Here is a 26742-nt window from a genome sequence, read left to right as displayed (position 1 = left end):
ATCGTGATATAATAGATTTACGATTAGCGTACAGGGATATTCTTTGTTGGTAAGAACTTATCAAACACGAACGGTGAGTGTGCTTGTCCAAAATAGGGGGGAGCTTTGATTTTGGTACCTCGGTAAGCACCTATCACTACTTGTAGTGCCATACGTATAGCTTACACTTTCCTTAGCTTACGCACACTCTGCTCGCCATAATGCTCAATTATGCGCTGGCTGTTGCTCACATTCCGGCCTCTGTCGCGGGCGCACATCCAGATTAAAGCAAGGGATACCCAAAAAACAACCAAGGCGGGTGATTCGTTACGAACCAACCTCTCGTAATCTACTCTAGAGAACCAACATAAAAAGACAAAGGTGGGTGGTTAGGTATGACTACTCACAGGGTCTTCCGCCCCTCCACCCCGATTTCCAACTCTCATTCCCACCTGTCACATTTCGCAAATGATGAACATTCTAACATCGCCGCCATAGAAGGATTCTTCAAGTTACTCTCAGGGCAGAGCATCGCCATTACCATCGTCCTATATTATGCGACAGTCGCGCTGTATCGGTTGTATCTGCATCCCCTGGCCCGATTCCCGGGCCCCAAACTTGCAGCCGCGACGCGATGGTACGAAGGCGACTAAGATCTCTACCAGAACGGCCAGTACACCTTCAAGATAGGAGAACTGCATAATGTTGGAATATTCAGGTGGCTAGTATAGGGTGGCTGGTAACATCCGCCCCACACCTGTGGCATATATGTACTATCTACATCTCCAGTAGCTTCCACTAGAACTTACTCTTCTAATATAACAAGACATACGACTCTCATAACCTGCATCTACTTTAACACATAAGTAGTACGGTAAGGAGGGCATTGCGCCCGCTTTTCCCTTTCTTTCCGTATCATCTTTACTCACTTCCAGTCTTGCCTGGGCGGAAATCTACTTACTGCTTGGCAACATCGTGGAGCACTTCAAGTTCCAGTTCCCGTCAACAAAGGCAGAGGACTTTTACGTGACCAGGGATAATTTTGCTCTCGGCACTCCATCCATGGGAGGTGTCCCTGATTTTGTTACTGAAGTTGATATGGGATGAGCAAAATATCAGAAAAGGGGTGCATCAAAAGATGGGGATCGGAATTGTGGGCAGATTGCCAATGGATTGATTGCATGGTGCGTATGTACTCAGTAGCGGTGGTATCAGTCAAATATTGATCCGATCACACTACATTACTACCTCTTAGAGTAAGTAACAAATAATTAGGTGTGAGAATCTACGATGCTTGATGCAGAAGTTGTGGTGATTGAGAAACAATACCTTAGGTACCTAGGTACATAGTAATAATCGAACGATTATCTAACACAAAACGTCAATCTTCCATAATATGTAAGTGGCGCTACATCCCTGAGGTATCACGTGGCTATACTGCCATCACATGACTACCCAAAGTGCTACCAACATCAAATCATTAAATCAGGGAAGGCATTCCCCCTTTTCTCAAGCGAAAAAGAAAACATTAAGACTTGAGTGTTTGTTACACACACCTCTTGATTGATATCGATTACGTGCCTGCCTCAGGCATATACCTGCCAGATAGTGGCAGGTACGCTAGAAAGGAAAGTGCGCGCACTGTAGCCTTGTATTTAACACACGCATCTCTAATGTTAGTCAGTGTTTCCATCCTTACATCTCTTCTTTTAATATCCATGGTAACTACAGGTCTTCCCACACTTATCTCTGCCCTCCACAGGCATGTTTCTGCTAGGTACCTGAGGCATGAATTAAAACTTCCGTGGTTAATTTAGAAGGACACCTTGTTAACCTAAACGAAAGGTTGCATCGAACCCCGCTTAGGCTAATTGTGTATTTCTAGTTGATTTATCACATTCGCCTTCCTCGAGAGATAATACTACATTTCCCTCAAAGCTGCGATAAGAAGATGGCTCCACCTACTAGAAAGGTCAAGCCACCATTGTCAACAGGGCACGCTCTTCGGGAGCCATCCGACTACCAGCGGTGGAACTCAGACTTGATTGAGTGCTTACGAGAAAAAGATCTGCTACGGTATATTATGAAAAACGTTTTGCAGCCTAAGAGTAGTACCGCCGCGAATCGCTGGGTTTCTCACCGCTTCAACGTCATTGACATTATAAGACTTTCGCTGTCGCCCGCGATGCAGGAAAAGGTGCGCAAATCTGGGGGAGGGGCGGCGTTATGGGCCACTTCTCCGTCCGAGGCCGACCCAAAGAAGGTGTATGATATGATCCGGGAGTTGATGACTCAAGAGGGTAAAGAAAACAATTGCGATAAGGAGCCTCCGGAATCAAGCACCACCATAAAAGACTGGACCAAGAAAATCGAAGTGGCAGAACCGGAAAATGTCGACGAGGAATGGACATCTGTTGACCATTACTCTAAAGCACCGCCAACTGAGTCAATTCAGGATCGTGTAGTGCGCGTGACAAACGACCTACGCGACCTAAAAGCCTACTACGACATCGAGGGCTCAGTGTCCCGGAACAAGCGGCTTGAGGAGTTCTACAGAGATGAGCTAGCTGACCTTGAAAGGCAACCATTTGCTTCATATGCCTCCCAGGACGACCGCGTTGACTACTTGCTGCTCCGGAATTACTTACGCCGCGCGCAGCGCACTCTCGAACTAGACGAGGCGCGTGACGCCAAACTCGTAGGCATCCTTGGAACATACGCCACTATCATCACCGCATGGTGTGAAGAGCGCCGTCGCGCGGTGTCTGTCGACCCAAAGGCGGTGGCTCACAACCTCCACGAAGCATTGAAACAAGTCCAGCTAGCACGGGAGCACATAGTCCATAACGTCAGCAAATACTCGAGAGCCACGGGACACCGAGCTGCGCGCAGAATCGCCGCACTACGCTCAAAGCTCACTGAGACGTACAACTTCTACAACGAATATGACCCATCGTTTGACTGGTGGGTAACGGAGATGTACGAGGATCTCAGCAAGGCCCTGGACAATCTTGTCGAATTCCTGCGTGAAGTCCTGGTAGGCATCAAGCCCGGCGGCGATAGCGATGCCATCGTGGGAGAGCCTATCGGCCGGGACGGTCTGCTCAGCGATCTCGAGGCAGAGATGATACCCTATACGCCCGAAGAACTGCTACAGATCGCAGAGAAAGAGTACACGTGGTGTGAAAGAGAGATGATCAAGGCGTCCGAAGAGCTCGACTTCCATAAGGACTGGCGCAGCGCTCTCGAGCACGTCAAAGACCGGTATGAGTCACCATCCACATACCCGGCTTTCATACGGTCTCTCATCGACGAAAGCGCTGCCTACGTCAAGAAACATGACCTGGTGACGGTGCCGCGCATCGCGGAGGAGGCGATCCGCATGACGATGATCGGCGCGGAGCAGCAAAAGGTGTCGCCGTTCTTCCTAGGCGGGACCACGATGCAGATGGCGTACCCGACGCGGGAAATGCCTTACGACGCTAAGCTGATGTCAATGCGGGCTAACAACCGGCACTTCAGCCGGGCGACGGCCTTACATGAGATGATTCCAGGGCACCACCTGCAGGTCTTCATCGGCGAGCGTCATCGCCACTACCGCCGCCCCTTATTCGACACGCCCTTCTACGTCGAGGGCTGGGCGATGTACTGGGAGATGGTGCTGTGGGAGCGCGGTGACTTCTTCAGGGCGGCCAGGGACAAGGTCGGCACCCTCTTCTGGCGCATGCACCGGTGCGCGCGCATCCTATTCTCGGTGCAGTTCCACCTCGGCCGTCTAAGCCCGGAGCAGTGCGTCGATCTACTAGTCGAGAAAGTCGGCCACGAGCGTTCGACGGCCGAGGGCGAAGTACGGCGCAGTCTCGCTGGAGAGTATTCCCCGCTCTATCAGGCGGGGTACATGCTAGGTGCCTTACAGATGATGAAGTTGAGGAAGGAGGCGTTGGAGGAGGGAAAGGGGGGACTGCGGGAGAAGGAGTTCCACGATATAATCTTGAAGGCTAATACCATGCCTATCGAGATGCTGAGGGCGTTAATACTGGACACGGAGCTTAAGAAAGACTTTAAGTCGGAGTGGAGGTTTTACGATAAGTAGTAGAAAGCGCGCCGTGTAGTAGATACTCTCCATACGGAGTATATACGTCTACCTTTCTAATAACCGAGTACTGACGCAAGTGTACCAATGTGAAAATTCATATGACTTACCTATAACCCGTATAGTACTCCACATCATGGCAGTCGTCGGCCTGAGCATCCTTAGCGTGTGCCCCTATCTCTAGCATCCGGCCTATTCTTACAAACCGAGTTATAAGCGAGGAGTAGCTTAAACTCCATATCCTGGACTACATATCTAGGTACCTATACGACCCACCCCCCAAACGACGTCAGCCACGGATATACGTACTTAGGTATATATGATTGTAATCGGAGTACAGTTTCCGGAACGCAGTCACGTTTCTCTGACGCGGAAGGCTAGATGCGGGTCACCGGTACCCGGCACCGGCCCCGAAGCGCTGTGTTACCTACTAACCTACCTAGGTTAGGTAAGTCCTGCGGGCTCATTCAATGTTGCTTCGGTACTAGCTCCAATTCGCAGCCCCTATTGGCTGTGGGGCTGCAGTTATCTAACGTAGGTGGTAATTGCCCGGCATGTAGTTACCGGTTCCCACTCCTATATCGGTTATTCACCTACCTGGGTAGGTATATAATAGGGTGCAACGCTGGTCCTTATCTTCACAAAACAATGCAATCGTGGCACCGATCATTTTATATTTCATAGAATCTAGAAAATAGACATCAATATTGCGAAAATGGAGAAAATGGAGTATAGAAAGCAACCGGCCGGGCCACATGTGAACGTCAAACCCCGCCTGATCATCCACGGCGGCGCGGGAAACATCACGCCCGAGAAGCTTGGCCCGGAGAAGTACAGGCAGTACCAGCATGCTCTATTGACTATTGTGAGAACTATTCCCCTACCCATTTTTTTTCCCATTCCCCTCAAAACTAATCGATTCAACAGGTCTCAACGGTAGACACCTACATGCGCACACCCTTCCCCCCTCACAAGGGCAATGATGCATACTCACCCTCACCCTCACCATCTCCGCCAAAGTACCCCTCCGCCCTCTCCACCGCAACCCACGCCGTAACCCTGCTCGAGAAAAACCCCCTCTTCAACTCCGGCCACGGCGCCGTCTTCACGCGCGACGGCATCAACGAGCTCGAGGCCTCCGTCATGGTCTCGCGCGGCCACGCGAAGCGCGGGGTAGGCGTCACTGGGCTACGGAGGGTAAAGCACCCGGTTCTGCTCGCGAAGGCGATGCTGGAGCACGGGGGGGAGGATTTGGTGGGGGGCCGGGATGAGTCAGGGAAGGGGGAGGGGGAGGGAGAGACGCAGCAGCGATTCTCCCCCGACGTCCCCTCCGCCCAGGGCCACACCCTCCTGCACGGCCCCACGGCCGAGTCCCTCGCCGCAAGGTACGGCCTCGAGCTCGTCGACCCGAGATACTTCTTCACGCAGAACCGGTGGGACGAGCACATCCGGGCGCTTCGGCGCGAAAAAAACGGGTCCGGGCTCGCGACGTGGAGCAAGGAGGAGTATTTGCCGCAGGGGACGTGCGGTGCGGTGGCGCTGGATGGAGAGGGCGTGCTGTGCGCGGCGACGAGCACGGGGGGGTTGACGAATAAGCTTACGGGGAGGATTGGCGACACACCGGTTGTGGGGGCGGGGTTTTGGGCCGAGGAGTGGGGGGAGGCTGGGGGTGAGAGCGAGAGTGGGCTGAGGAGGCGGTTGGGGGTGCCGGGCCCGCTGGTGCAGTTGTCGGAGAGCCTGAGGGGCTTCGTGGCGGATTGCTTGCCGAGCCCTTTTCTGTACTCGCCGGTTGCACAGATGCCCTGCGCTACTCGTGAATTACAAACAACGCGTTCTATCGCTCTATCAGGCACCGGAAACGGCGACTCCTTCCTCCGCGTAACAGCCGCCAGGACCGTTGGTGCCGTCGCGCGGTGGGGCAAACTACCGGCGAAAGAGGCTTTATATCAAGTCGCCGGACGTGGCGGAGAGCTGCAGAGGAGTGCTGGAGAGCGCTGGGGTCAGACGGGGGAAGGGGAAGGCGGCATGATTGGCATCGAGAGCGTGGTTTCTCGCGATGCTTCTGGTCGGGTCGTGGGAGTCCGGGCGGAAATACTGCAGGATCATAATTGTGGAGGAATGTTTCGCGCTTGGATTGACAATGATGGCAATGCAGTGATGCGGATATTCCATCCGGACGATGGACGCGATCCCACAGGTGCTTTGGAGCAGGAGGAGAAAACAGGAAGAGTTTACCTCGAATAATAATAGTCGATGGTAGAATCTGCGAGACTATTTAGAATTAGACATTGTAAATCCACGGATACATCCCATGGTATCATCGCGAGTAGTATATTGAACCACAAATGTTCGTGCTCGTGAACATTAAGTATTGTATTGTATTTGGTCATGATTATGCCCGCTGAATAGTCACACATGGTAAAGACCACGATGAGTCAACCAAACTCTGTCGAAGCAGGATAATCCGTCCTATTTTACATTTATTTTCCCGATCCCCTATGCAGGTAAATGTCAAGATCGCCTAAAACCCGTATGAAGTACATGAAACCGATAGAAATAGTTATCGGAAAGGAGTAGAGTGGGAGTGTCTTTATTTCGTCGCGTTCGTTATTACAGGATCTAAGCTAGCATTTTCTCATCGCTCGGTGGTGGTGGCGGTACCTATGATCTGGTTAGCATTTTATTGTCCGATGGAATGAACACCATCAATTGGGATACAAACCTCTAATTTGGTAGAGCCAGCTAGCATTCTCTGAAATCCAATTCCGACGCCCTCAATGACAGCCAAAAGAACGGCGCAACCGATGGCACCGTTTCGTGCTGCCTTATAACCTCCTCGAACAGCCAGCGCACCTCCCGTAAAGAAGCCAGCAACTAGAACCATCGTTAGTAAAGTGTAGTTGGTCTGCTTGGCCACATAACGTACTAATTGCGTTGTAGGGATCCTCCTTCTTTCGTACTCCCTTAACGGCGCAGTCGAATGTTGAGAATAAACCACCCCAGACGCCTGTATAATAGGTAAGTTCCGATTTATGTCAAGATGTTCAGTCGTCAGAGCCTACCAAAGTTACCGCCTAATACTGGTGCCCTTGCCTTGATGGCTGTGATTGCTCCTATCCTACGCTCGCCCATTGGACTATTACGGAATCCCTTTATGCCGTGCCATATAGTTCCACCGATCGCCTGAGATTTCATACCAGTCAGTTCACATTCTAAAAGTTGAGTAGAGACCTGGGAAAGGAGCGTTTACGTACACCCATAGCAAAAGCGCCTCCAAAGTCATTCAGAATGACCCAGGGACAAGGGTCTCGTGCGTGATCCATGATTAAATTATGTGGTGATTAATCAAAGAATTGAAGAGGTTGATGCTGGATGGGTTATCGTCTGAAGTAATCGAGATCGCCTAAAGTCTCAGGGCAAAAATCTGGAAATGCCTCAGTAGGACACACAACGAGGGTATTCGAAATGTGCGAAGCGGAAGTGACAAGTTGTCGGTGTAGGCGTTCGTCGTGGGCTTGCGGGCGCGTGGGTATTGGATTGATCGAATTAAGAAATTGTCGAAATTCAGAAATTATTTTTATTTTTAATTGATGACGGAAGTCGGAAGGCGATGGAGAAATTTGTTACTGTCCCGTGCACAGGCCAAGCGGGACATGCAACTGACTCGATAGCGATAAGCGATAAGCGATAACTAAACGTCTTCTCGCTTTGGTAGCTTCATTCTGACCCTTGCAGATCCATATTATCTGATAACTAACGTTGATAAACCTTTGCTAAAAGTTTAAGAGCAGAGGGATACCTGAGTACTTTACTATTTACGCCAAGACATATTTCTGAATGCTGTTTAGTAGACTATGTGTTATACAGTCAGACTCATAATTAGAAACATTTCTTTGTCACTGGAGTATATAGGCTATTGACATTAGGATCTCATGTTAGATACGAAGAGAAGAGAAGTCTTGAGTCCCAAGTAATAACCTCAAGCCGATATCGGGGGGATATGATACGACGCAGAACATTGAAGTTGGGAGTTACGGCATATTTGTGATAGTAATAACAGCAGCATGGAATGATAAGGATCTGATTCCTTATATCAAGCTCTATATTCTTTCTCAAATTGTATTTAACACAATATGGAATCTATAGAATCTACAAGTCTGAACATTTGCCCATTCCCAAGATCAAGTTATTACCACCCTTTTCAAGCTGCTAACCTAGACACATAGTAAACACATACCTACATGGTAGTATGTGTACATATGTGGTGTGACATGTGGGAGTTGCACTAAACTACATGACTTTTCTCTTTGGGTAGCACAACTTCAAGCTGTACATACATTGTGATCTGAAAAAACAGACAGCACGGCGTTCGTACTACTTTCTGATATGTGAGCCTTTCGCCCACTCTATCTTTATATATAAGAGAGCCCAAGTTCCAATTTCTTGCTTACATGTATTCTGAGAATATAACGGGAGATGAAGCTTGGTCCATCATGTCTCGCGTATTGACAGCCAGATATCGCGCCATAGCCTGGACATGACTATGTTTCCCGTGTAGCCACTCAAAGCCTTGTTACCAACTGACCAATTGATCTGTCGAAAATCCCATAATCAGAAAAATCCCGCTCACCGTAAGTCAGGTTTCAGGCGCCATTCCGCATATTTAAAGGGGATTGGGTCCGCTCTTAGGAGCTGAGTTCAAATATATTCTCCCACATTTCCCCTATATTTATCACTCAACCACTCGAATGATAACTATCTAGGTACACATCATCTAAGGACTGTCTACAGCTATGGCCGTTGGGCTCGATCAGAACGTCGCAGTGTGTCGACGTTGCCAAGAAATCGACGAAGAGGAAATTAAGAAGAAAGAGGGTAACCATGAAGCCCACACGAAACACCATGTATATGGTAACGGAAACATGAACATAGGGTGTAAGTTGGCCTTTCTTTTCAGTAATGAACCTACATGTTGTTCAACCTTGAGTCGGAACCAAAAAACCCCATAGGTGGTATGTATCTTGCATCTTGGGGTGCAGCACAACCCAACCCAACATTGCCCTACCTAGGGAGACACATGTACTGGGTACCTACTGATGCCGTCCAATGCATCACATGAGATCTGTTAAAAAGAAAGGGCAAAAAAAGGAAGAACTGAAAACGAAAAAAAAAAAAAAAAAAGAAAAGAAAAGATGATGATCCCACGACGGCTCTGGTTAATGCCGTTAAATTGAAGTCAATTTCAGGGGATGAGCCAATGATGATGACTTAGCTTCTCTAAGCTCAACTAATACCCCAGAGTACTGGTTCCACTCCGACCCACTGATCCTGGTCCCTGGAATGTGCCTGAAGGCCCCCCTGAAGCGCTATCATTACTGCATTGAATCTGAGTTGATGCATCCATTGCTGCAAGTGCTTGCAGGCAGGTGCGCTACTGAAGAAAGCTCCCCACAGTTGAACAGAAAGAAGTCTTTCTGTCAATCAACGCACCACACGTCATCTCCCATCCTCCTCCAATTCAACTCCAATTCAACCCCAATTCGTTTCAATGCCTTAAGGTTAGGTACCTACAAACCTACATAGTAGTAACCCAGGTCCCTAAATTTCAACGGATTTCACATTTCATTATCAAACTTTCTTCATTCTCCAGCCAGTCATTTTTCTCAAAACAATTCAACAGTAAACGATCCTTGCCTATATCGTCAACCTTTCCAGTACTTGAAATCCCAAGACTACCTAGTATACTTGGTCTGTCTTAATGTTTCGGCACCAACAGTTGACTTGTAAATAGCAATCATGCCTTCCGCACTGGCGATGTCAGCCCCAACCCCCATTCTCGAAGTTCCTCCTCATAAAACGCCTCAATTGCATCATAATCTCAAGCATGATAGCTCCGTGCTTGCGATTGTAGTTGGAAACGATAACATTTATGCCGGAACCCAGAATGGAGAGATTCTTGTGTGGCAAATAGGCACCTTTCAGAGGCTCCATCAAATACAAGCCCATAAGCGTAGTGTCATGTGCCTTTTCCTATCCGATGATGGCTCCCTCCTTTTTTCCAGTGCCAGCGATCCAATCGTCAATGTTTGGTGCCCTCGCTCCATGAACCGGCTCTACGAGATATACAGCACCAATGACTCATTCGGCGACATATTTTCCGTTTCCTACTCGTCCCAGCACGAAACCGTTTACTATGGCGCGCAAAATACGTCTATCCAGTGGGTAAGCCTCAAAGACGCTACCAAACGCGTTGGCCACGATTCATCAAATCACCCAGACCGGAGGAATCATCGATTTTTCGATTCCCGAGCTGTAGGGGGCGCGAGCACACCGCGACCTACTGATGAGCGATACGATTTGATACCCCGACCCTATGTCGTGCTTGAAACAGATCCGCGTGCGAATAAAATGTTTGCGCACTATGGCTATGTTTATTGCATGCTAATGACGAAGGGTACCACCGCCTACACAGAACCAAATGAGGACGTTCTGATATCTGGTGGCGGGGATGGCACCATCAAGGTTTGGAAGCTAGGTGGACAGGATATTGGTCCAGATGGATACGAAAATGGCATTGAAGAAATCTTGGTTCTTGGTGACCAAGATGCTATGTCGGTCATGTCCTTAACCGTGGACGGGTCTTTCCTATATAGTGGGAGGTTAGACGGCGTTATTGAGCTATGGGACCTGGACACGAGGCAAAAGTTGAGGGTGATTAAAGCCCACAAAGGTGATGTCATGGCTCTACAGATGGGATGGGGCTATTTATGGAGCGCAAGTCGTGCTGGGACCGCCGGCGTAAGTGGATGCAGTCCTCTCGGTAGCATAACATCTAACGAAGACAACAGAAGCATAATACCGTGCACTATGGAAGCTATCAGCGCGACTCGGCCCAGAACGTCAGCCAGAAATATCAATGTTTGACCCAATGGAAGGCACACGATGGCAAAATTCTGTCTTCGGCCATCACCACTTACAATGGACACCCGATGTACATTACAGGAGCCAACGACAACAATGTCGCCATTTGGATGCTGGAAAACGAAGCATCAGTCGAGCAGCCATCTCAGGAAGAACACGAGGATATGATGATAACCTCGCTAAGGGAATTTGTATCATTCAAGACCATATCCTCTCGCCCTGAGTACGCAGAAGACTGTCGCCGAGGTGCGAGCTTCCTTCGTACCTTATTTAAGAAGCTCGGCGGTGACGTAGAGATGTTAAGTGATGACGATAGCCTTCACCACCCCGTGGTGCTAGCCAGGTTCAGTGGGAAGCAAGAGCCTGCTGAGAAACGAAAAAGAATACTTTTCTATGGCCATTACGATGTGGTACCAGCAGAAACGAAGAATGGAAAATGGAGCAATGACCCTTTTCAATTAACCGGGACCAATGGGTATCTATACGGCCGTGGAGTTAGCGACAACAAAGGCCCCATTATCGCTGCACTTTATGCTGTAGCTGATCTCATGCAAGCCAAATCTCTAGATTCCGACGTGTTGTTCCTGATCGAGGGGCAGGAAGAGTCGGGATCTCGTGGTTTCAAAGAGATCGTACGGAAATACAAGAATTGCATTGGCAATATTGACTACATTCTATTAGCAAACAGTTACTGGCTGAACGACGATACGCCATGCTTAACTTATGGCTTGAGAGGTGTCATGCACGCAACCGTCTGTGTGGAGTCAAAGACTCCCGACTTACACTCTGGTGTGGACGGTTCGTACATGGTTAACGAGCCGTTGTCTGACCTTATGGTATTACTCTCGAAGCTCAAGGGCCCTCACAATCGCATCATGCTTCCTGGGTTCTATGATAGCATATTTCCCCTCACAGCCGAGGAAGAAGCTCGATATGATGATATTCTCTCTGTTCTCATGGAACAAGGTCAACCAGGCTTATCTGCAGATACCCTAAAAGCAAATCTCATGGCGCGCTGGCGGGAGCCAAACCTTACACATCACAAGATAAAGGTGTCCGGTCCCGATGGCAGCTTGATAAGCAGTCACGCAAATGCCAAGATCAGCGTTCGGCTCGTGCCTGGTCAGGAGGTAGAAGAAGTTACTAGCTCCTTGACCTCGTTCCTCGAGGAAGAGTTCCGCAATCTAGAGTCCGACAACAAACTCAGTATTCAAATCGATAACCAGGCTGAACCTTGGCTTGGCGATCCTAGCAATTACATATTCCGGACTCTGGAAGAAGCCCTCAAAGAAGCCTGGTCATCTCTACTTTCCAGCAAGGGTGGTACGAAAGTCCGCAAGCCACTCTATATCAGAGAGGGGGGCTCCATCCCTGCCATTCGATTCCTAGAGAAAGAGTTTGATGCACCGGCAGCTCATCTTCCCTGTGGTCAATCTTCTGACTCAGCTCATTTGAACAATGAAAGACTCAGGGTTGTGAACTTACTCAAGAGTCGGGAGATCTTCACATATGTGTTTAAGAAGCTGTAGAAATATAGCATATACCTAGTTTACCTAGGTACCATGTGGTGGATATGTTCCCGTAGAAGAGGGCTAGAGAAAAATATCATTGATGTTATTGGTGATATCACTTACCATTTACTTCGGCGTCGGAGTGGAAATAGAGGCATGTGATTTTGCGTTGTTTAGTGGATTATAGAAATACAGATACCCTTTTCACGAACCACTAGCTATGTCGCTCTCTTGTGATTCTATAGAATGCTTACGAAGTATGTTTACCTGAGTACTGCCAAAATACAACAACAAAACTCTTATAAATTAACCCCTTTGCTTTTCCTCGCGTGCGTTTAATATTGTATTCCAAGGTTTGATATTGTCCCCTTCCCCTACCGCTCGCCCATAATCCAACGCATCATAGCACAGATGATGTAGGGAGTCCCCGGATCTCGCTTAGTTACTCGCTCGCTCGCTCGCTCACTCACTCGCGCAACCCCCCTCCAAAGTGCTGCAAAACCCGCTGCCGCAGAGTCTGTCCGCGATTCATCCGCTGCCCTCCTGCCCCTGGTGGCGTCGACGCGGGTCTCGGCGGCTGGCGCATCTGCGTCTGCAGCATCGCCTGACGCTTCCCTTCGGCGAGCCCCCTTTGGTACGCGGCGTCGATCAGGTCTTCCCATTCTTGCTGGCTGCGGTGGCTCGATCGCGACGGTGGAGGGGCGGGGATGGGCTGGGGTTCGGGCGGGAAGTGCGGTGGGTTCTTGTGCTTTGATGAGGAGGAGGAGGAGGAGTGGGGAGGGGATTGGGATTGGGAGGGGTGGGATGAGGAGGAGGATGATGATGATGATGCAGGGTGCTTGTGGGAAGTGGAGCGGGGGTGGGAAGGCCGGTTGTGTCGCTCCCGCGTTGGTGGGGGGCGCTCTGCTGGTGTGTTGTTCTTCTCTACGGCGCTCGTCGCCGCTGCGGGGACCCGGATGGCCTGGGAGAGGTCGGAGGCGGTGATGGTGTGATGGTCGTCCTCTTTTCTCCGTGTATCGCGCGACTTGTCCCTTGCTCGTGAGGTGTGTCTATCGACGGGCGCAGGTGCGGTATGAGAAAGGGGAGAGCGGTTGCGATGCTCCCTTCTGGATCCAAGCACGGCTTCCGTTGATGAGCTTATTGGCGTTTGTTCTTTGAGTTTCTGGGGGTGAGGGTTCCCCTCTAGTGGCCGATCCCGTCCCGTGGTCGCGATATCTAGCTGCGTCGTCGAGGGACGACGGCCTCGGCCTCGGCTCGATATACTTGGTTGGCGAGTTGTAGCAGCGTGGCGATTCCGCTCATTTTGTTCTTCTTCTTCGTCGTCGTCGTCTAGGAACTCGATTCTGAGCGAGTATCGCTTGCCACGCTTTGGCTCGTTGGTGGATCGAGATCGAGAGGGGTGGGGGTGGGCTTCGTGAGATGAAGAGGGCATTTTTCTTCGTTTTCCTTGTTTTCTTCCTTGCTAAATCGCTGGATATATCGGTGTGATGAATCCCTTACCCGCCTAGGTACCTCGCCTAACCAAGTTTAATGGACATTATCATTCGTCGTTTTGCACGTAACATCCATACTTCTACGTGTTAGGAGTTAGGAGTATAGTGATACCAAACCTTTACCTTTTTATGCGAGTACTCTTCATGTCGCCTCTTACAACTTCATTGGGAAGCTCAGCATATATTCCCCTTCCAATCCTAAGTTAAGAAACCCCCAGAACAAAAGCATAGGTATGAATCTTGTTCACTCATCTTCTAGATAAGTCATTTGGTGTCAACCGAGTGCTCAGCTCTTTGTATGTCATGTATCAGTCGGTAACAGCTAAACAACAAATCACACCCCTGAAGTGAGACTCTTCTGTATTAAATGGCTACTATTGGAGACTAAACACTTCTAACCTACAGAGTTCAATGATTCTAGATGGCCCATTATATGATATGGCCTCTTTGGGTACCTAGGCAGACGTAAATTGTCCCTTCAAATGGGGTTTCCAATAAGACCCTTTCGTGAACACTGGAACCAACTTTCGCCATATTATTCGCGTTGGGTTAATTGTTGTAAGTCATGATTAGTGTGTAAGAAGAAGCTGATTCACCGATTCATAATTAGTATTAGCTGCGTGTATATCTACTTTACCTACTATGTAGCTACCTAGCTGCTGATTCCATTGAACCTAGAGAAGGTTGAACTAGTTTTTTCCATCCATTTTCTTATCCCAACCCCTTCCTAAGCTATTGTATTTATGGCCTTTCCATCAAGCTGTGGATGAAATTGAAGTCGGTAAAAGTAATAGGCAAAAAGCCACGAGTCATTGGTGTTGGCGTCAGAAGACATATGAACTCGCTAACCACTTGTTTTGCGCAGTCCCTTTTCCCTCGCACACATCGCCGCACAGAATGCTACGACTGCAAACGCAGTCGATGTGGCAAAAGCATATTTGATACCCTCGTAGTAAACCATTCGGGCTTTTAGTTGAACATCGGGAGGAAGGTCGCGTATTGCTTCTGCTGAGTGACGGATCGCGTCGATAATCTACAAGGTTAATTTTATCATCAGTATTGCTCTAAAGGTTTGACGGGGCCGTGAGAACTGATGGTATGAAAGGGTCGTACTCTCCATTTATCTGGTACATCACGTAAAACGACTGGAAGCCGTGCATTCAGTGTGGTTTGGACAATCGCCGAGGTGAGCGATACGCCCCAAACAGTTCCGAGAGATCTGATGAGATATACAGTCGATGCCGAGACAGCATGATCTAAAAAAGTTAAGTTATAGACCATAATGATGGCTCAGGGGACATACCGGCGTGTTCGAAGGTAGCCAAAGAGGTGAATAGGATACCGGGGTATATAATCCCCTGACCTAGATTTGCTGGGAATATGTAAACGTAGTATTTCCAATTTGAGTCCACGAACTGTAATGAGGTCACTAGAGCATTTCCAATTGCCATGAGAATGGCACCGGTGCGGACGAGAGTAATGAGCTTGCCCCATCGCGACATGACGATGCCCGACACGAGCCCCCCAATAGGGGTTGCCAATGATGGGATGGCGAGCCGAGCCCCAGCAGCCGTGGCGGAATCGAGCAAAACGATCTGGAAAAATAAAGGGAGGAGGAAAAGGTACTGCCGAAAGATTAGTCTCTAGCATAGGGAGGTATAAATGCCTAGGTAGGTACTAAAGCAACGCACTGCATAAGCCGAAAGTCCAGCGCAAACATTTGCCAGTTGGGTGAATACAGGCAGCCGGCCCCTTAACATGCGGAGGGGTATGATGGGTATCGCCGTAGTCTTCGCTTCGACCAGAAGGAAAAGGCCAAGTAGCACGACACTTCCCACCAGTGATCCTATCACCCATGGGCTGCCCCAAGGTAACTCGTTTCCTCCCAGACTGAGCCCAACTAGCTGGATGGAGATTGCCACGACCAAAAGGAGAGCTCCCGAGAAGTCGACGATGCGCCAGGTCTCTTTTAAGCTCGAGACCGCGTTGATATCGGTGCGCTGGTCCTTGATGACCATGTGGCCGAGGACGAGAGCTACTACAGAGACCGGCACTTGCTATAGGTAGAAAATTGATTAAATTTAGATCCTCGGAGGTGCAGAGGTGGGGGGAGTGCTTGCTCACAAGAGTAAAACACCATCGCCACCCGATAGTATCCGATATGGAGCCCCCGAACGAGGCGCCGCATATCGCGCCGAAGCCAAATATGCCATTTTGCAGGGCTTGGTACATGCCGCGTTTGCGGAACGGAATCATGTCCGAGTTCACAATGGTAGCTAGAAGCGGGTAAGCGAGAGTTGCACGCACACACAAATTTCTCAACTAGAAGATATAAACTAGGCACTAACCCATAGTCATCAGCCCCCCGCCTCCGAACCCGGCAAGCGCCCGCATAGAATTGAGCAGGACAATATCCCCCGCGAGCCCGCACCCCAGACAGCCAAGCGCAAACGCGACAGTGGAAATAAAAAAGCAGATGCGGCGGCCGAAGATGTCCGACACGCGGCCGTACAGCGGCTGGAAAGCCGTGCTCGTGATGAGATACGAGGTGGTGAGCCACGAGGCGGTGTTGGTGGCGTCGAACTCGGAGCTGATCACGGCGTAGGTGGACGCCGTGATGGTGCCGTCGAAGCCGTACAGGAAGACGTTCGACATGATCGCCAGCTCGATCCAGGCGAAGTGCCGCGGGGCCACCCAGTCTTCTTCCTTGGGCGGGCTGGAGGATAATAGGGGGGCGCGCTCACTGGGTTCTGAGTCGCCCATGGGAGATGGCGCGGGCTCTTCTGAGTCCGGAAGACTTCCTGGGCCGTCTCGGCTCGTAGGTGAAATGCTGGATGCCATTGAAGCTTTTGTGAATATCTCAATTTTACATGGGAGTTTTCACAGAAATAAGATTATGTTGAGGGTATCACCAGGTGTGCCTATCTACAGGGGGGTTTTGGTTTTTGATATCTATTTTTTCTATTTTCATATTTGCTCGTTATGTGATTTGTAGGCTAAAATGGTGTGATAGTGGATGATTCCGATGTTATCTCCAATATAGGTATTTTGTCAGTACAAAACCCCCTATTATCTAGGATAATCTCTTCTTTGATTGGTGGTCTATGGCTCATCGCCCTAGTAAATTTATAACAGGTATAACAGGTATTATCTAACCTAGGTTACTTCCAACCTTAGTAGTATAGCCGTTCTACTTCATATAGCAGAACAAAGTCACGTGATTCATCAAATGGTCACTTCGAACCGACAGCGGACCGGTGCAATTCACCTTCTCTCATGAATACAGCCTTTACTTTGACATGATCTCACGCGGTTAGGTATTGTCATTTCGGGCTGGGTCTTTGTAAACCCGATGGAAAGATGCCGACTGCAATCCAGCCTAAAGACGTAATTGTGCCTAGACGTAACGGCATTCCTCCCATCTCTGCCAATAGCCTGCGACACTAAATCGAAAACACCAAAATTGCATCAGCAAACCACTCAGAATCTGACAGGAGTTGCGATGACATCTTCCGGATTCTTTGGTCCTTTCAACATCGCCTATCCCCAAGAATCTGGGAATGTACCTCGCTAGTCAAATCGATAAGGTCGATGTCTTCAACGCTTCTGATGAGGCATACATCAAGGCCGAAGAGGACTGTGGTTGTGCCGACTGCAACGTTGCGAATTGAATATCAGATAGTCGAAGGAGATACGCCTATCAACTACTCAGTAGTAGCTTTCTCGACCTGAATGGCAAGGGGCAATTGACCTGATTCGGCATGTACGATAGTGGTGATCAGGATGCCTTTTTTCTCCTCAATCTTACTACTTACCGACCTATAATGACTTCATCGCCCCCTATTCTGACAAGACAAGGTGGCTATAGCCTCGATAGTCAGGCTTTGGCGTTCGAGATCGGAATATCGGCCTAAAGTATTTGCATATTATCTTAATAGAATTATTTTAATACATGTACAACTGTATACATGTGTTCTATCACAGCAATGTTGATAGGCCCACCTAGCTGAGTGGCGGAGCGTCGGCCATTTCTTAGTTGTACTGATGATTATTTGGAGGTTTAGGCGGTCAGGCCGTGAATGAGGTGGAAATGTCAAAATTCGACAACCAATTAAAATCTCCAGGGTCCAAGCAAAATTAGCAAATAGTCTAAATACCTAGGTTAGTAGTAACACCTAGGTTAGTAGTAAATAGCATGGAAATTCCCTTGAGAGGAACAAAACAGAAACCGAGGCTCTGTAAAGTAATGCCTAGCTTGGAGGCTGGTCTGGTAGGCCAAGTAGTTCGAAACTCTAATCCCCTGGCTAAGCAGCATAGCAGCATAGGGCCCGGCTTTAGTTGACACGTTGGGCATGAACTACAGAGTCCTAGGGTACTACCATGTAGGTAGGGTAGAGGGTAATGCCTACTTACATACATAGTACATACATAGTACATACATAGTACCTACATCTTACACAGTCTGGTATTCATTTCTAATGCATACATACATAGTACATACATAGTACAACTTCAATGTTGTACATACTATAATGGAGTCGACGGTAACCTGTAGCACAGATTCCGACTGCAGAGAATTGATATCCGACAAATAGGACATGGAATGGTTAGTACATAGGAGTAGGTAGTTCATACTAGGCATGCCTCCCATAGGATGATCTCGAATATTGGACATTTATTTTATGACATCCTTGATGAAAATCTAACGATTTATCTCAGATTGAACCTAGGGGGGATTCTTCAAATCACCAGTTTGGCACCAGTTTGGCACCATTTTGGCTAGCAAGACGGGGACAACCTGAGTCCTGACAGGGGTACCTCAAAAGCTTGAGTAACCCCAAAATCTCCGAGGACGTCATCGTGCATTATCTTTTACCCTTTGCAAGCTGGATTTTCTTGGAAGACGACCTGGACCATAAACCTGAGTTGTTGTCGAAGAGAAATGACCTTCTAGACCTGTCTTGAACGGATACTGACAGTCGTATAAGCGTCGTATCTTGTCCTGAATGGCACCCTGAATGGCACCCTGAATGGCACCCAAATTCCGGTGCAACTTGTGAAGAGAAGCAGTAGTCGTATTAGCGGGCTCATATGCTAGTCACGGGCCCATAAGGCGGACACTTACTTTGTTGGCCTGCTCCATCTTTGGTTCGCATTGTAGGAATGAGAACTTGGACGAATGCCATCGCCGTATCGAGGTCTACCTACATGTATGGGTAGCAGTAGTAGGCAATTGTCCAAATTCACCCTGCATCTTGCATCCTGCATCCAGCTGAACGACCACGTACCTACCCAAGGACCCAAAAGTGACCCAATTGTAGACTACCCAAGCTTGTGAAAGGAGACCAGTCAAGAATCGTTTTCGATCTTTTATGTCAACGAGCCAGTTCAGCATTTTGCCCACTGTAGGTAGGTAGTCCAAATATAACTATTCGCTTAGTATTAGTTAATTGAGAATGGATAATAAATGTTGGGCCTTTTCAACCACCTGTTAGTTTTTAGAGCGATACGCTTAATGAGACAATTATGGACCGTTGGTGTTGGGTTGGTTTGAGGGTTGGATCTATCAAATCAATATTCTTTTTAGCAATTTCTGATAACTAGAGCCGACTGTACGCTAAGATACTCCGCTAACATTCGCTAGTAAAGACCTGGTTTGCTTGGCTCCCTCTCAAGATGGCCAAGGATCATTGACCAAGTGGGTCTTTTTCAAAGTTGGGCGCTTCTAGTGGCCTTAAAAAGGTACGTACACTCTATATACCCTGTATTGCTAGTGTTGATGGCTAATGGCCGGATGGCGTAGTCGCATCATGAGATTCCAGTGATGTAATTGAGTTTAAGAAACCCGCTTGCCCCTCCAAGTCTTGAACTCAATTAATTCTACAACCTTCGAACTTCACAGATTGATCGCTTTTCAATCTTCTCCAACTTTGCTACTACTTTGATTATAGCTTCTTTTCTTTTGCTTTCCATTATATAACCTACCTGGCCGTATATATACCTATATATATTTCCCTTACATACCCACCTACCAACCCACATATGCAAAATCAGGCGAAGTTGCATATTCATATCGAAACTTGACTTAAAACAGGGACCACAACACCCCCCGTGCTACCTACCAAGTCACTTACGCACATCATCGGCCAGTCCGCTACTAAGAGCGTCGTATCGAGGTCACACGCAACAACTGTGTGAGCGCGTGTGTTTGTGGACACGACAGAAAACGAAAAGAAAAAAGACTCCCTACCTACACAATCAACTACGTCTGCTTAGCTTGTCTGCGACTCTCTTAAGCTCCAAGCCACATACGAAAGCAGCCCCGCGCATCCCCCCAGCTATCGAATTAGTACCTTGGGGTTTCCGCCGACGCTCCTCTTCTGTCATCACAGTCCGAAATCTACAGCCACATTATTTATTGACCTGCAAAAAGCACAGCTCACATTATTTTATCTTCATTTTTACATATATTTATATAATTTTGCCCACGAAACTACTCACTACCGGCGTCCTTCGACCTACATCGGACATTTTTGACGTATAACGCCTTTACTATGCCGTATAAACTGTCGGACGACGATCTGGCCTACGGCGAGTCGTACGGTGGAAGGTGGGACAGAAATCGTTTCACGGTCGAGAGCGACCGCACTCGCCCAGGCCCAGAGAGGGAACGTTTCGAGGAACACGATCGATTTGTTAGTCGTGGCCCGAGTGGACGGGTTCGTGAGGCCTCGGTAGATGAAAGATTTGAACGAAGAGCACCCCGACCGTGGGATGATGATTTTCCTCGCGAGAAGAAGTACTACGATGATGGGCCTCGCTTTCTTCGACGATCACCGCCTCCCGAATTAGAGAGACGGGTCGTTCTCGAACGAGAGCGCGAGCGTGAACGAGAACCTCGCCACTCATCTCCCCCGCGACGCCCAGGACAATTGCTTCGGCGTCAATCGTCCCTTGATACCTTTGACAGACGACCCGCCCCAAGGTTCTACGAAAAGGAAGAGCGCGGGCCCCCAGTACGTCGCAGCGATTATCACCCTGAACCGTACAAGCCCATCCCCCTTCCGAGGTCCCGAGCGCTTCCCCCGCCGAGATTGTATACCGAGCGCGAGTACGACGAAATCAAGATTTCAGAACCAGAACACTACGGAGACGAAGAATTCCACGCATACCCCGAGATCATCAGGGAAAGGGATATGGTTAAGTCAAGAAGACGGCGCAACAGTAGTGAATCAAGAGATAAACTTCGCGTTGACAGCAGGGCCAGCAGGAGCAGCAGGAGCGTCTCACGCACTTCGTTTTCGTCAGATGACACAAGCAGCAGCGGAGGCACTACCGTCAAGAGCGGTAAAAGTTCCAAGAGTGTCAAGAGTGTTAAAAGTGTCAAAAGTATCAAGAGCGATGGCCTTAAAAAGGGAAAGACGAGAATCCCAATTAGACTCGTCTCAAAGAGAGCGCTTATTGAGCTCGGTTATCCATTTGTTGAGGAGGTATGTTCCATTTCTACACTCTACAACCTATTTCTTCATTACTAACAATCTTAGGAAAATGTCATTGTTGTGCAAAACGCGCTTGGCCAACACCACATTGACGAACTACTCAAATTGAGCGAGGAATTCAAAAAGGCCGAACAAGAGATTGCTGCTGCTCGTTCAAGCGCTGGCGGGATAATGGAAGAAAGGAGAGAAGAGTTTTACACCATTCCACCGCCACCCGTTGCGGTGCCTGCTCCCCTTGGGCCTCCTCCTGGGCCCCCTCCTCCCGTTATGCATACTGCAGCCCCTGTCGCACCAGCCCCTTCTCCCCCTGTCGCCTTCGACCTATATAGAGACTATCAACGCGAGGGTTCCCCAGCGCGTAGCACTCGCAGCCGCCGGAGTCATTCCATCTCCACGTCTCGCACTCCAGTCATCATCGAGCCCCGAGAATATCACGAATACAGCGAGGACATTTCTGTTGGGCCCCTAGCATTAGTTAGCGATCGACGACGGGGCGATAAGGATATCAAATTAGAAATAGCACGGCTCGAAGCCGAACGCGACCTATTGAAAAGCGACCGACACCACCACCACCATCACTCGCATTCTCGTCACCGATCTCATAGCCGCAGCACTAACCGCGAGCTTGTCTCTGCTGAGCGCCTGCCAACGGGTGAGCTGGTGCTCTACGAGGAGCAGGTGGAAAGGATTGAAGAGCCACGGCGCGGAGTACGCCTTGAGAAGGACAAGAAAGGTAGGATGTCCATTAGCGTGCCTAAATATCGATAGGTGAAGGTGCGCTTCTACCTGTTCTCATTCTGAGTTTAGAAGAAAACTCATCGTGGTGGAGATTCGGCTAACATGGTTCCTCGCAGGTCCGCCGCCTGGTTTAGTGAGGGCTATGCTTGCTACTCTCACGTAGTCGCTTGACCACGTTTTTCAGAGCTTTAGTACATTTTTGAACTACTTGAGATGAATATATAAAGAAAAAAACGAAGAAGATGAAGATTTGGATAAAGGCGTTGGTATTGATCCAATTTTCACCGAGGGGCTTAGAATCTATTGGGGGATTGTCCTAGGTTGGGCATCCCCATCAGTCACGATTTTTCACGATATTTCAGTTAATGGCGTTTCAGTACATCTTTGGCATCTGCTTTGTTCCAAATATATTTTGGCAGAGACTGGCTTATTTTGAAATTAACACTATTAACGTACATGATGGTATGATCTTAGTCTGATTATCTGATATATCATTGTCACCCCTCAGATTATGTGTAGCTGGTCGCTATTATTACATAATCGATATGGAGGGAAATGCTATATACCAGGAAGGGTTTTGGATGATATAATGACTCAACTGTTTCTTAGACAACTATTACCTTATTCCGCAATTAATGAACAATGACCTTTATCATAGTCCAGTTTCAAATATCCTCGACTCAGAATGAACGAGGTATATTATTTATGCATGGACCTAATTCATGTGCGAGGACAATACAACGCTGCTTTGTTGATTCCAGTACTTGAGGCAGAGTAACTAATAATCAAAAGGGGCTCAACGCATCGCCTCATTGTGCTCTTGTAAATGTACCTACCAAAGTACATATGGAAACCATGAAAACAAGACGCCTTGTTAAGTTAACAATGCATCTCTGTGCGTAACAATGTCGCTTTGTGGTTGATTTGCTGGTACCTATATACCTATTTCGCTGGAAGGTTTTGCAATAAAATCAAGGCAGAGACCGGCATTTCGATAGACCTTGATCGTTCAGAGGTTCCTGATTTCTGCCAGGGCAGGAATACCTGAGTGAGTACCTAGGTATCTACTATCTAACTTGTCGAATCTACTACCACAACAGCAATAGCAAAGTTCGAAAAAGAGAAAAAAAAACAAAACAAACGTCCCGGTAGGTACCTACTTAGGTAAGAAAGAGCGAAGAAGTGAAGAAGATCGTGCGGCGGCTTCGACGGCCACCTGAATGCCTCACGCAAAAGCCAGCTGAGTACTGGTACCAAGAGAATCCACCAATACGACGACGACCACCACGATGGCCTACACCAGCCGCGGCGTCGCCGGCGAAAAAGCCGCCGTGCGCAGCGCCCAGCGCGAGGAGGCGCTCCAGCGGAGAAACGCAGAGCTGGTCCGCCGCCCCAGCGTCGGCGAGCGGCCTCCCGACACCATGCGCCCCGCCGCGATACGGTGGGACGTGTTGTTGCTGGGGAAGAAGGGGTACAAGGGCAGGAGGGCGCAGGCGATGCGGCTGGAGATGGATAAGAGGCTGGACATGGATGCCGTCGCGAAGGGCAGCTACGTGTTCATGAGCTGCGACTATGTCGAGGAGGTCCTCGATTGGTGTCGGTTTGAGGAGGAGGGGCGGACGGCGACTTTTTGACTGCCCGGGTGGCTGGCGAGGGTGTTGGTGTTGATGTTGATGTTGATGTTGATGTTGATGCGTGTGTTTTCGTCGGTAGGTAGGGGCCCAGGTGAGCATGAAATGCGAGGGATATTTGGGATTGATCGGGTGTTTTGAGCGTTTGTTTTTATTTTGCTAACCTAGTTGAAGGGGTATGATCTCGATACTTGCTGGCGTACTAAGTACTTAGGTAGGTAGTAGGTACTACTATAGGTATAGGCAGGTAGTTACTTGATCATTACCTAATCATCTATTGAAACGCATAAAACAGAGCAGCATGGTCTGTTAAAGCTGGATAAATCTTTCATGTGCTATCATATAGGTACAAGCCATTAAGAGAGTATGGAAACCAACTTCCCAACTCCAACGTTATCCGAGCAATCTACCTAGGTTTGTACCTATGCATCATCCTCAAGCCCGCAGCTTGAAGAAGTATAGAGTACCTAGTTATGCACACTTATAACAACATTCCATTACAACCACAACACACAGTCTCCCCTAAACCAGTATAAGTAGTGACAGTCCCTTGGACAACAGAAACTCGGCATTCGTCTAGGTGGGCGAGATTACCACACGAACCCCTTTACTATCAGCCCTAGGCATCGGGATAACCATGTCGTACGCATACGCCACGTCCTCCGCCGTTGTCTCAAAGAGCCGCATCCGCGGCATGACGCGCAGAACAAGCGCCGACAGAACGACGTTGAGTTCGCAGTAGGCGAGGCTTGTCACCCAACTCGTTAGTAACTTACGTATCTCGACACACCTACCCGAGACAAAGTATAGGGGGAGAAAAAAAAAAGGGGGGGGGGGACTACTCACTTCTTCCCCACACACGCCCTACTGCCCCTCGAGAACGCCATGAACCCGCGCTCCGGCGACTGCCCCTCCTTGACGTCCATCCACCTCTCGGGGATAAACGAGTGCGAGTCCGGGAATATGCTCTCGTCGTGGTGCGTGAGCGCGTTTGAGGTCCCGATCGCGTACCCCTGCGGTATCACGTACTCGACGGGCTTCCCCTGCCACTCGCCGCGGTAGAAGAGATTTTCTTGTTTTGGGACGCGGGCGGAGCGGCCGGCGATGCCTGGGTTGGGTGTTTAGTTTTCAAAAGGCCCCCCCTTTTTTTTTGTGTGCACGATAGTATACATAGCTAGGTGGTGAATGCTTACCGTAGGAGAGGCGCAGGCCCTCTTTGATCACGGCCTGCAGATACGGCAGCTTCTCCAGCTCGTTCCACCTCGGCAGGCTCCGCGGATCCTTCACGACCTGGTTCAGCTCCGCTGTCAGCTTCTCAAGAATGCAGCGTTCGTTGCTGTTGAGTATGTGGAAGGTGATCACGGCCAGCGCCCAGCTGACGGTCTCTGTCCCTGCCCCGAGGAGGGTGATGGCCTCGTCGTGGAGATCGACGACGCGCTTCTGCTCGGGCTTCAGCTCCAGCAGGGTGCGGAAGATGGTGGGGCGGTCCCGCAGGGTCCCGGCGTCCATGTCGGCTTTTATCTTCTTGATGTGGTTCGGGATGTCGATGTTGTAGGTCCGGATGAGGAGCGCGATGTCGGCGGGCAGGTAGTTGATGAGTCTTTAAATATGGTTAGGCCGAGGTTATAGCAGTCAAGAGTTTGATTGATGTAACTATTGGAAAGGGGGGTAGGACAACAAACCTGTCGCCAAAGGGGGCGAGCTTCTTGAGATACGGGAAAAGCCGAAAAAGGTGAGTGGGCCGCAGAGTAGAGAGCTCGGCGTGGTGGAAGTTAGGCTCCCAGCCCTCCTGGTCGATGAAGCCGAACGTCTCGCCAAAGCAGTAGCTGCAGATGATGTCGGACCCGAGGCACGTATACGGGACGCTCAGGTCGATGGGCTCGTCGGTGAATCGCAGCAGCTTGTTGCAGAACGCCTGCGTCATCTCGTGGACCTCATCCTCCAGACGCGTGATCATCCCGCGGGAGAAAAACTTCATCACGGGGGTTTGCCGCGCCCGGTGCAGGTTGTGGTCGACGGTGCTGAGGCCGCCGCTGACGGGTAGCATGCCACTGGCCACTAGTTCCCCCTTGTCCCTCTTGCGGTTGGGGGCTGTGTAGATCTCGTCGATGAAGCTGACGTCGCTGCAGTGCACCTCGTTGGGGTTGATGCGGATTATGGGGCCTACCGTAGCGTGTTAGTTGTGTCCTAGATTTACTTAAAGATTGGCTTTATGATTAGGTAGGTACCATATTTAGCATGCATCTGCTTGATCCGCTTGGTGTATTGTCCATAGTTTATAATGTCGTAGTATATCTCGGGCAGATATGTTGCTCTTGCTAGTAGTGGTCCGGGGATATGGCTCAACGGGTGAAGGGGTGATAGGTTGTATATCACTAAGAGCAGCTGGCATACCACCCAACTCGCTCCAAGGAAGAAGAGAAGAACGGGGACATCGCCGAGGGTAAGGGTAAGGAAGGTAAATTGCTCAGCGCTGAGAATAGCCATAGCTGGTTTTGGTTCTATCTACGAGCAGGAAGAGTAAGTTCACGTCTGGTAAGTTACATGTCATATTGACAGATGAGAATATATCAGGGATATAAATCTCTAATATTTGTACTTGATATATTGGGCTCTACCGGAACCCAGGAAGCCTACCTGCGATATACAAGGTAGTTCCTAGAAACCTACATACTGATTAGGTATCCTGTGGCTATAGCAGCATATATGATTGGGCTTTCACTAGACACGGGGTGTACTTATGCTGTGTTACGTTACCAGCCTTATGTACATATATAAACGCCTTTATAGATGGCCTATAGATCCAATAGCCTCGTAATATACAACACCCTCCCAAGATGCCGCCTACATAAGCGTTGTTAGCGATATATCACATAC

At 49.2% G+C, this 26742-nt stretch overlaps 10 protein-coding genes across 10 annotated transcripts; 6 read left to right on the top strand and 4 right to left on the bottom strand.

The window, feature by feature from the left end:
* Nucleotides 1–202: 202 nt before the first annotated feature.
* On the top strand, nucleotides 203–788 carry GGS25DRAFT_487031 (uncharacterized protein). The gene has a single exon (XM_049260677.1). It carries the CDS (start codon nucleotides 375–377, stop codon nucleotides 630–632), a length of 258 nt encoding a protein of 85 aa, XP_049117956.1. The 5' UTR covers nucleotides 203–374; the 3' UTR covers nucleotides 633–788.
* Nucleotides 789–1766: 978 nt separating this feature from the next.
* On the top strand, nucleotides 1767–4196 carry GGS25DRAFT_241803 (uncharacterized protein). Its single transcript, XM_049257117.1, has one exon. It carries the CDS (start codon nucleotides 1931–1933, stop codon nucleotides 4070–4072), a length of 2142 nt encoding a protein of 713 aa, XP_049117955.1. The 5' UTR covers nucleotides 1767–1930; the 3' UTR covers nucleotides 4073–4196.
* Nucleotides 4197–4787: 591 nt separating this feature from the next.
* On the top strand, nucleotides 4788–6316 carry GGS25DRAFT_520783 (N-terminal nucleophile aminohydrolase; the record flags this gene model as incomplete). Its single annotated transcript, XM_049263940.1, has 2 exons — nucleotides 4788–4937; nucleotides 5000–6316. The coding sequence occupies 2 exons, from the start codon at nucleotides 4788–4790 to the stop codon at nucleotides 6314–6316; spliced, it is 1467 nt and encodes a 488-aa protein (XP_049117954.1).
* A 69-nt stretch (nucleotides 6317–6385) lies between these two features.
* GGS25DRAFT_487024 (mitochondrial inner membrane translocase subunit) lies at nucleotides 6386–7641 on the bottom strand. Its single transcript, XM_049260676.1, has 5 exons — nucleotides 7327–7641; nucleotides 7135–7255; nucleotides 6999–7079; nucleotides 6795–6946; nucleotides 6386–6733 (listed from the first exon to the last, which is right to left on the bottom strand). The coding sequence occupies exons 1-5, from the start codon at nucleotides 7393–7395 to the stop codon at nucleotides 6692–6694; spliced, it is 465 nt and encodes a 154-aa protein (XP_049117953.1). The 5' UTR covers nucleotides 7396–7641; the 3' UTR covers nucleotides 6386–6691.
* Nucleotides 7642–9563: 1922 nt separating this feature from the next.
* On the top strand, nucleotides 9564–12715 carry GGS25DRAFT_487019 (glutathione degradosome). The gene is made up of 2 exons (XM_049260675.1): nucleotides 9564–10870; nucleotides 10921–12715. The coding sequence occupies exons 1-2, from the start codon at nucleotides 9869–9871 to the stop codon at nucleotides 12520–12522; spliced, it is 2604 nt and encodes an 867-aa protein (XP_049117952.1). The 5' UTR covers nucleotides 9564–9868; the 3' UTR covers nucleotides 12523–12715.
* Nucleotides 12716–12970: 255 nt separating this feature from the next.
* GGS25DRAFT_520780 (uncharacterized protein) lies at nucleotides 12971–13936 on the bottom strand (the record flags this gene model as incomplete). Its single annotated transcript, XM_049263939.1, has 1 exon — nucleotides 12971–13936. The coding sequence occupies one exon, from the start codon at nucleotides 13934–13936 to the stop codon at nucleotides 12971–12973; it is 966 nt and encodes a 321-aa protein (XP_049117951.1).
* A 648-nt stretch (nucleotides 13937–14584) lies between these two features.
* Nucleotides 14585–17101, bottom strand: GGS25DRAFT_487017 (major facilitator superfamily domain-containing protein). The gene is made up of 6 exons (XM_049260674.1): nucleotides 16346–17101; nucleotides 16122–16273; nucleotides 15689–16054; nucleotides 15301–15622; nucleotides 15111–15253; nucleotides 14585–15030 (listed from the first exon to the last, which is right to left on the bottom strand). Exons 1-6 carry the CDS (start codon nucleotides 16836–16838, stop codon nucleotides 14842–14844), a joined length of 1665 nt encoding a protein of 554 aa, XP_049117950.1. The 5' UTR covers nucleotides 16839–17101; the 3' UTR covers nucleotides 14585–14841.
* Nucleotides 17102–19883: 2782 nt separating this feature from the next.
* Nucleotides 19884–22896, top strand: GGS25DRAFT_487009 (uncharacterized protein). Its single transcript, XM_049260673.1, has 3 exons — nucleotides 19884–21487; nucleotides 21542–22229; nucleotides 22351–22896. Exons 1-3 carry the CDS (start codon nucleotides 20552–20554, stop codon nucleotides 22395–22397), a joined length of 1671 nt encoding a protein of 556 aa, XP_049117949.1. The 5' UTR covers nucleotides 19884–20551; the 3' UTR covers nucleotides 22398–22896.
* Nucleotides 22897–23523: 627 nt separating this feature from the next.
* GGS25DRAFT_520777 (uncharacterized protein) lies at nucleotides 23524–23868 on the top strand (the record flags this gene model as incomplete). Its single annotated transcript, XM_049263938.1, has 1 exon — nucleotides 23524–23868. The coding sequence occupies one exon, from the start codon at nucleotides 23524–23526 to the stop codon at nucleotides 23866–23868; it is 345 nt and encodes a 114-aa protein (XP_049117948.1).
* A 305-nt stretch (nucleotides 23869–24173) lies between these two features.
* On the bottom strand, nucleotides 24174–26352 carry GGS25DRAFT_530940 (cytochrome P450; the record flags this gene model as incomplete). The annotated part of the gene is made up of 5 exons (XM_049265441.1): nucleotides 24174–24613; nucleotides 24712–24973; nucleotides 25059–25465; nucleotides 25548–26028; nucleotides 26094–26352. The coding sequence occupies 5 exons, from the start codon at nucleotides 26350–26352 to the stop codon at nucleotides 24442–24444; spliced, it is 1581 nt and encodes a 526-aa protein (XP_049117947.1). The 3' UTR covers nucleotides 24174–24441.
* Nucleotides 26353–26742: the final 390 nt, after the last annotated feature.

The sequence above is a fragment of the Hypoxylon fragiforme genome (genome assembly GCF_022984875.1).
Source record: "Hypoxylon fragiforme strain CBS 206.31 chromosome Unknown GGS25scaffold_4, whole genome shotgun sequence".
Lineage (NCBI taxonomy): Eukaryota > Fungi > Ascomycota > Sordariomycetes > Xylariales > Hypoxylaceae > Hypoxylon > Hypoxylon fragiforme.
Note: the sequence above shows the minus strand (reverse complement) of the source record. Positions and strands in the feature narration are given on the sequence as shown.

Coding starts and splice junctions, on each gene's coding strand:
- GGS25DRAFT_487017 (XM_049260674.1), bottom strand. CDS start 16,838: ATGGCATCCAGCATTTCACCTACGAGCCGAGACGGCCCAGGAAGTCTT. Junction 16,274..16,345: donor CGGGGGGCTGATGACTATGG/GTTAGTGCCTAG, acceptor ACCCGCTTCTAG/CTACCATTGTGAACTCGGAC. Junction 16,055..16,121: donor GGCGATGGTGTTTTACTCTT/GTGAGCAAGCAC, acceptor TTCTACCTATAG/CAAGTGCCGGTCTCTGTAGT.
- GGS25DRAFT_487019 (XM_049260675.1), top strand. CDS start 9,869: ATGCCTTCCGCACTGGCGATGTCAGCCCCAACCCCCATTCTCGAAGTT. Junction 10,871..10,920: donor GTCGTGCTGGGACCGCCGGC/GTAAGTGGATGC, acceptor CGAAGACAACAG/AAGCATAATACCGTGCACTA.
- GGS25DRAFT_487024 (XM_049260676.1), bottom strand. CDS start 7,395: ATGGATCACGCACGAGACCCTTGTCCCTGGGTCATTCTGAATGACTTT. Junction 7,080..7,134: donor AGTATTAGGCGGTAACTTTG/GTAGGCTCTGAC, acceptor CCTATTATACAG/GCGTCTGGGGTGGTTTATTC. Junction 6,734..6,794: donor CTGGCTCTACCAAATTAGAG/GTTTGTATCCCA, acceptor ACCAGATCATAG/GTACCGCCACCACCACCGAG.
- GGS25DRAFT_487031 (XM_049260677.1), top strand. CDS start 375: ATGACTACTCACAGGGTCTTCCGCCCCTCCACCCCGATTTCCAACTCT.
- GGS25DRAFT_487009 (XM_049260673.1), top strand. CDS start 20,552: ATGCCGTATAAACTGTCGGACGACGATCTGGCCTACGGCGAGTCGTAC. Junction 21,488..21,541: donor GTTATCCATTTGTTGAGGAG/GTATGTTCCATT, acceptor TAACAATCTTAG/GAAAATGTCATTGTTGTGCA. Junction 22,230..22,350: donor CCTTGAGAAGGACAAGAAAG/GTAGGATGTCCA, acceptor GGTTCCTCGCAG/GTCCGCCGCCTGGTTTAGTG.
- GGS25DRAFT_241803 (XM_049257117.1), top strand. CDS start 1,931: ATGGCTCCACCTACTAGAAAGGTCAAGCCACCATTGTCAACAGGGCAC.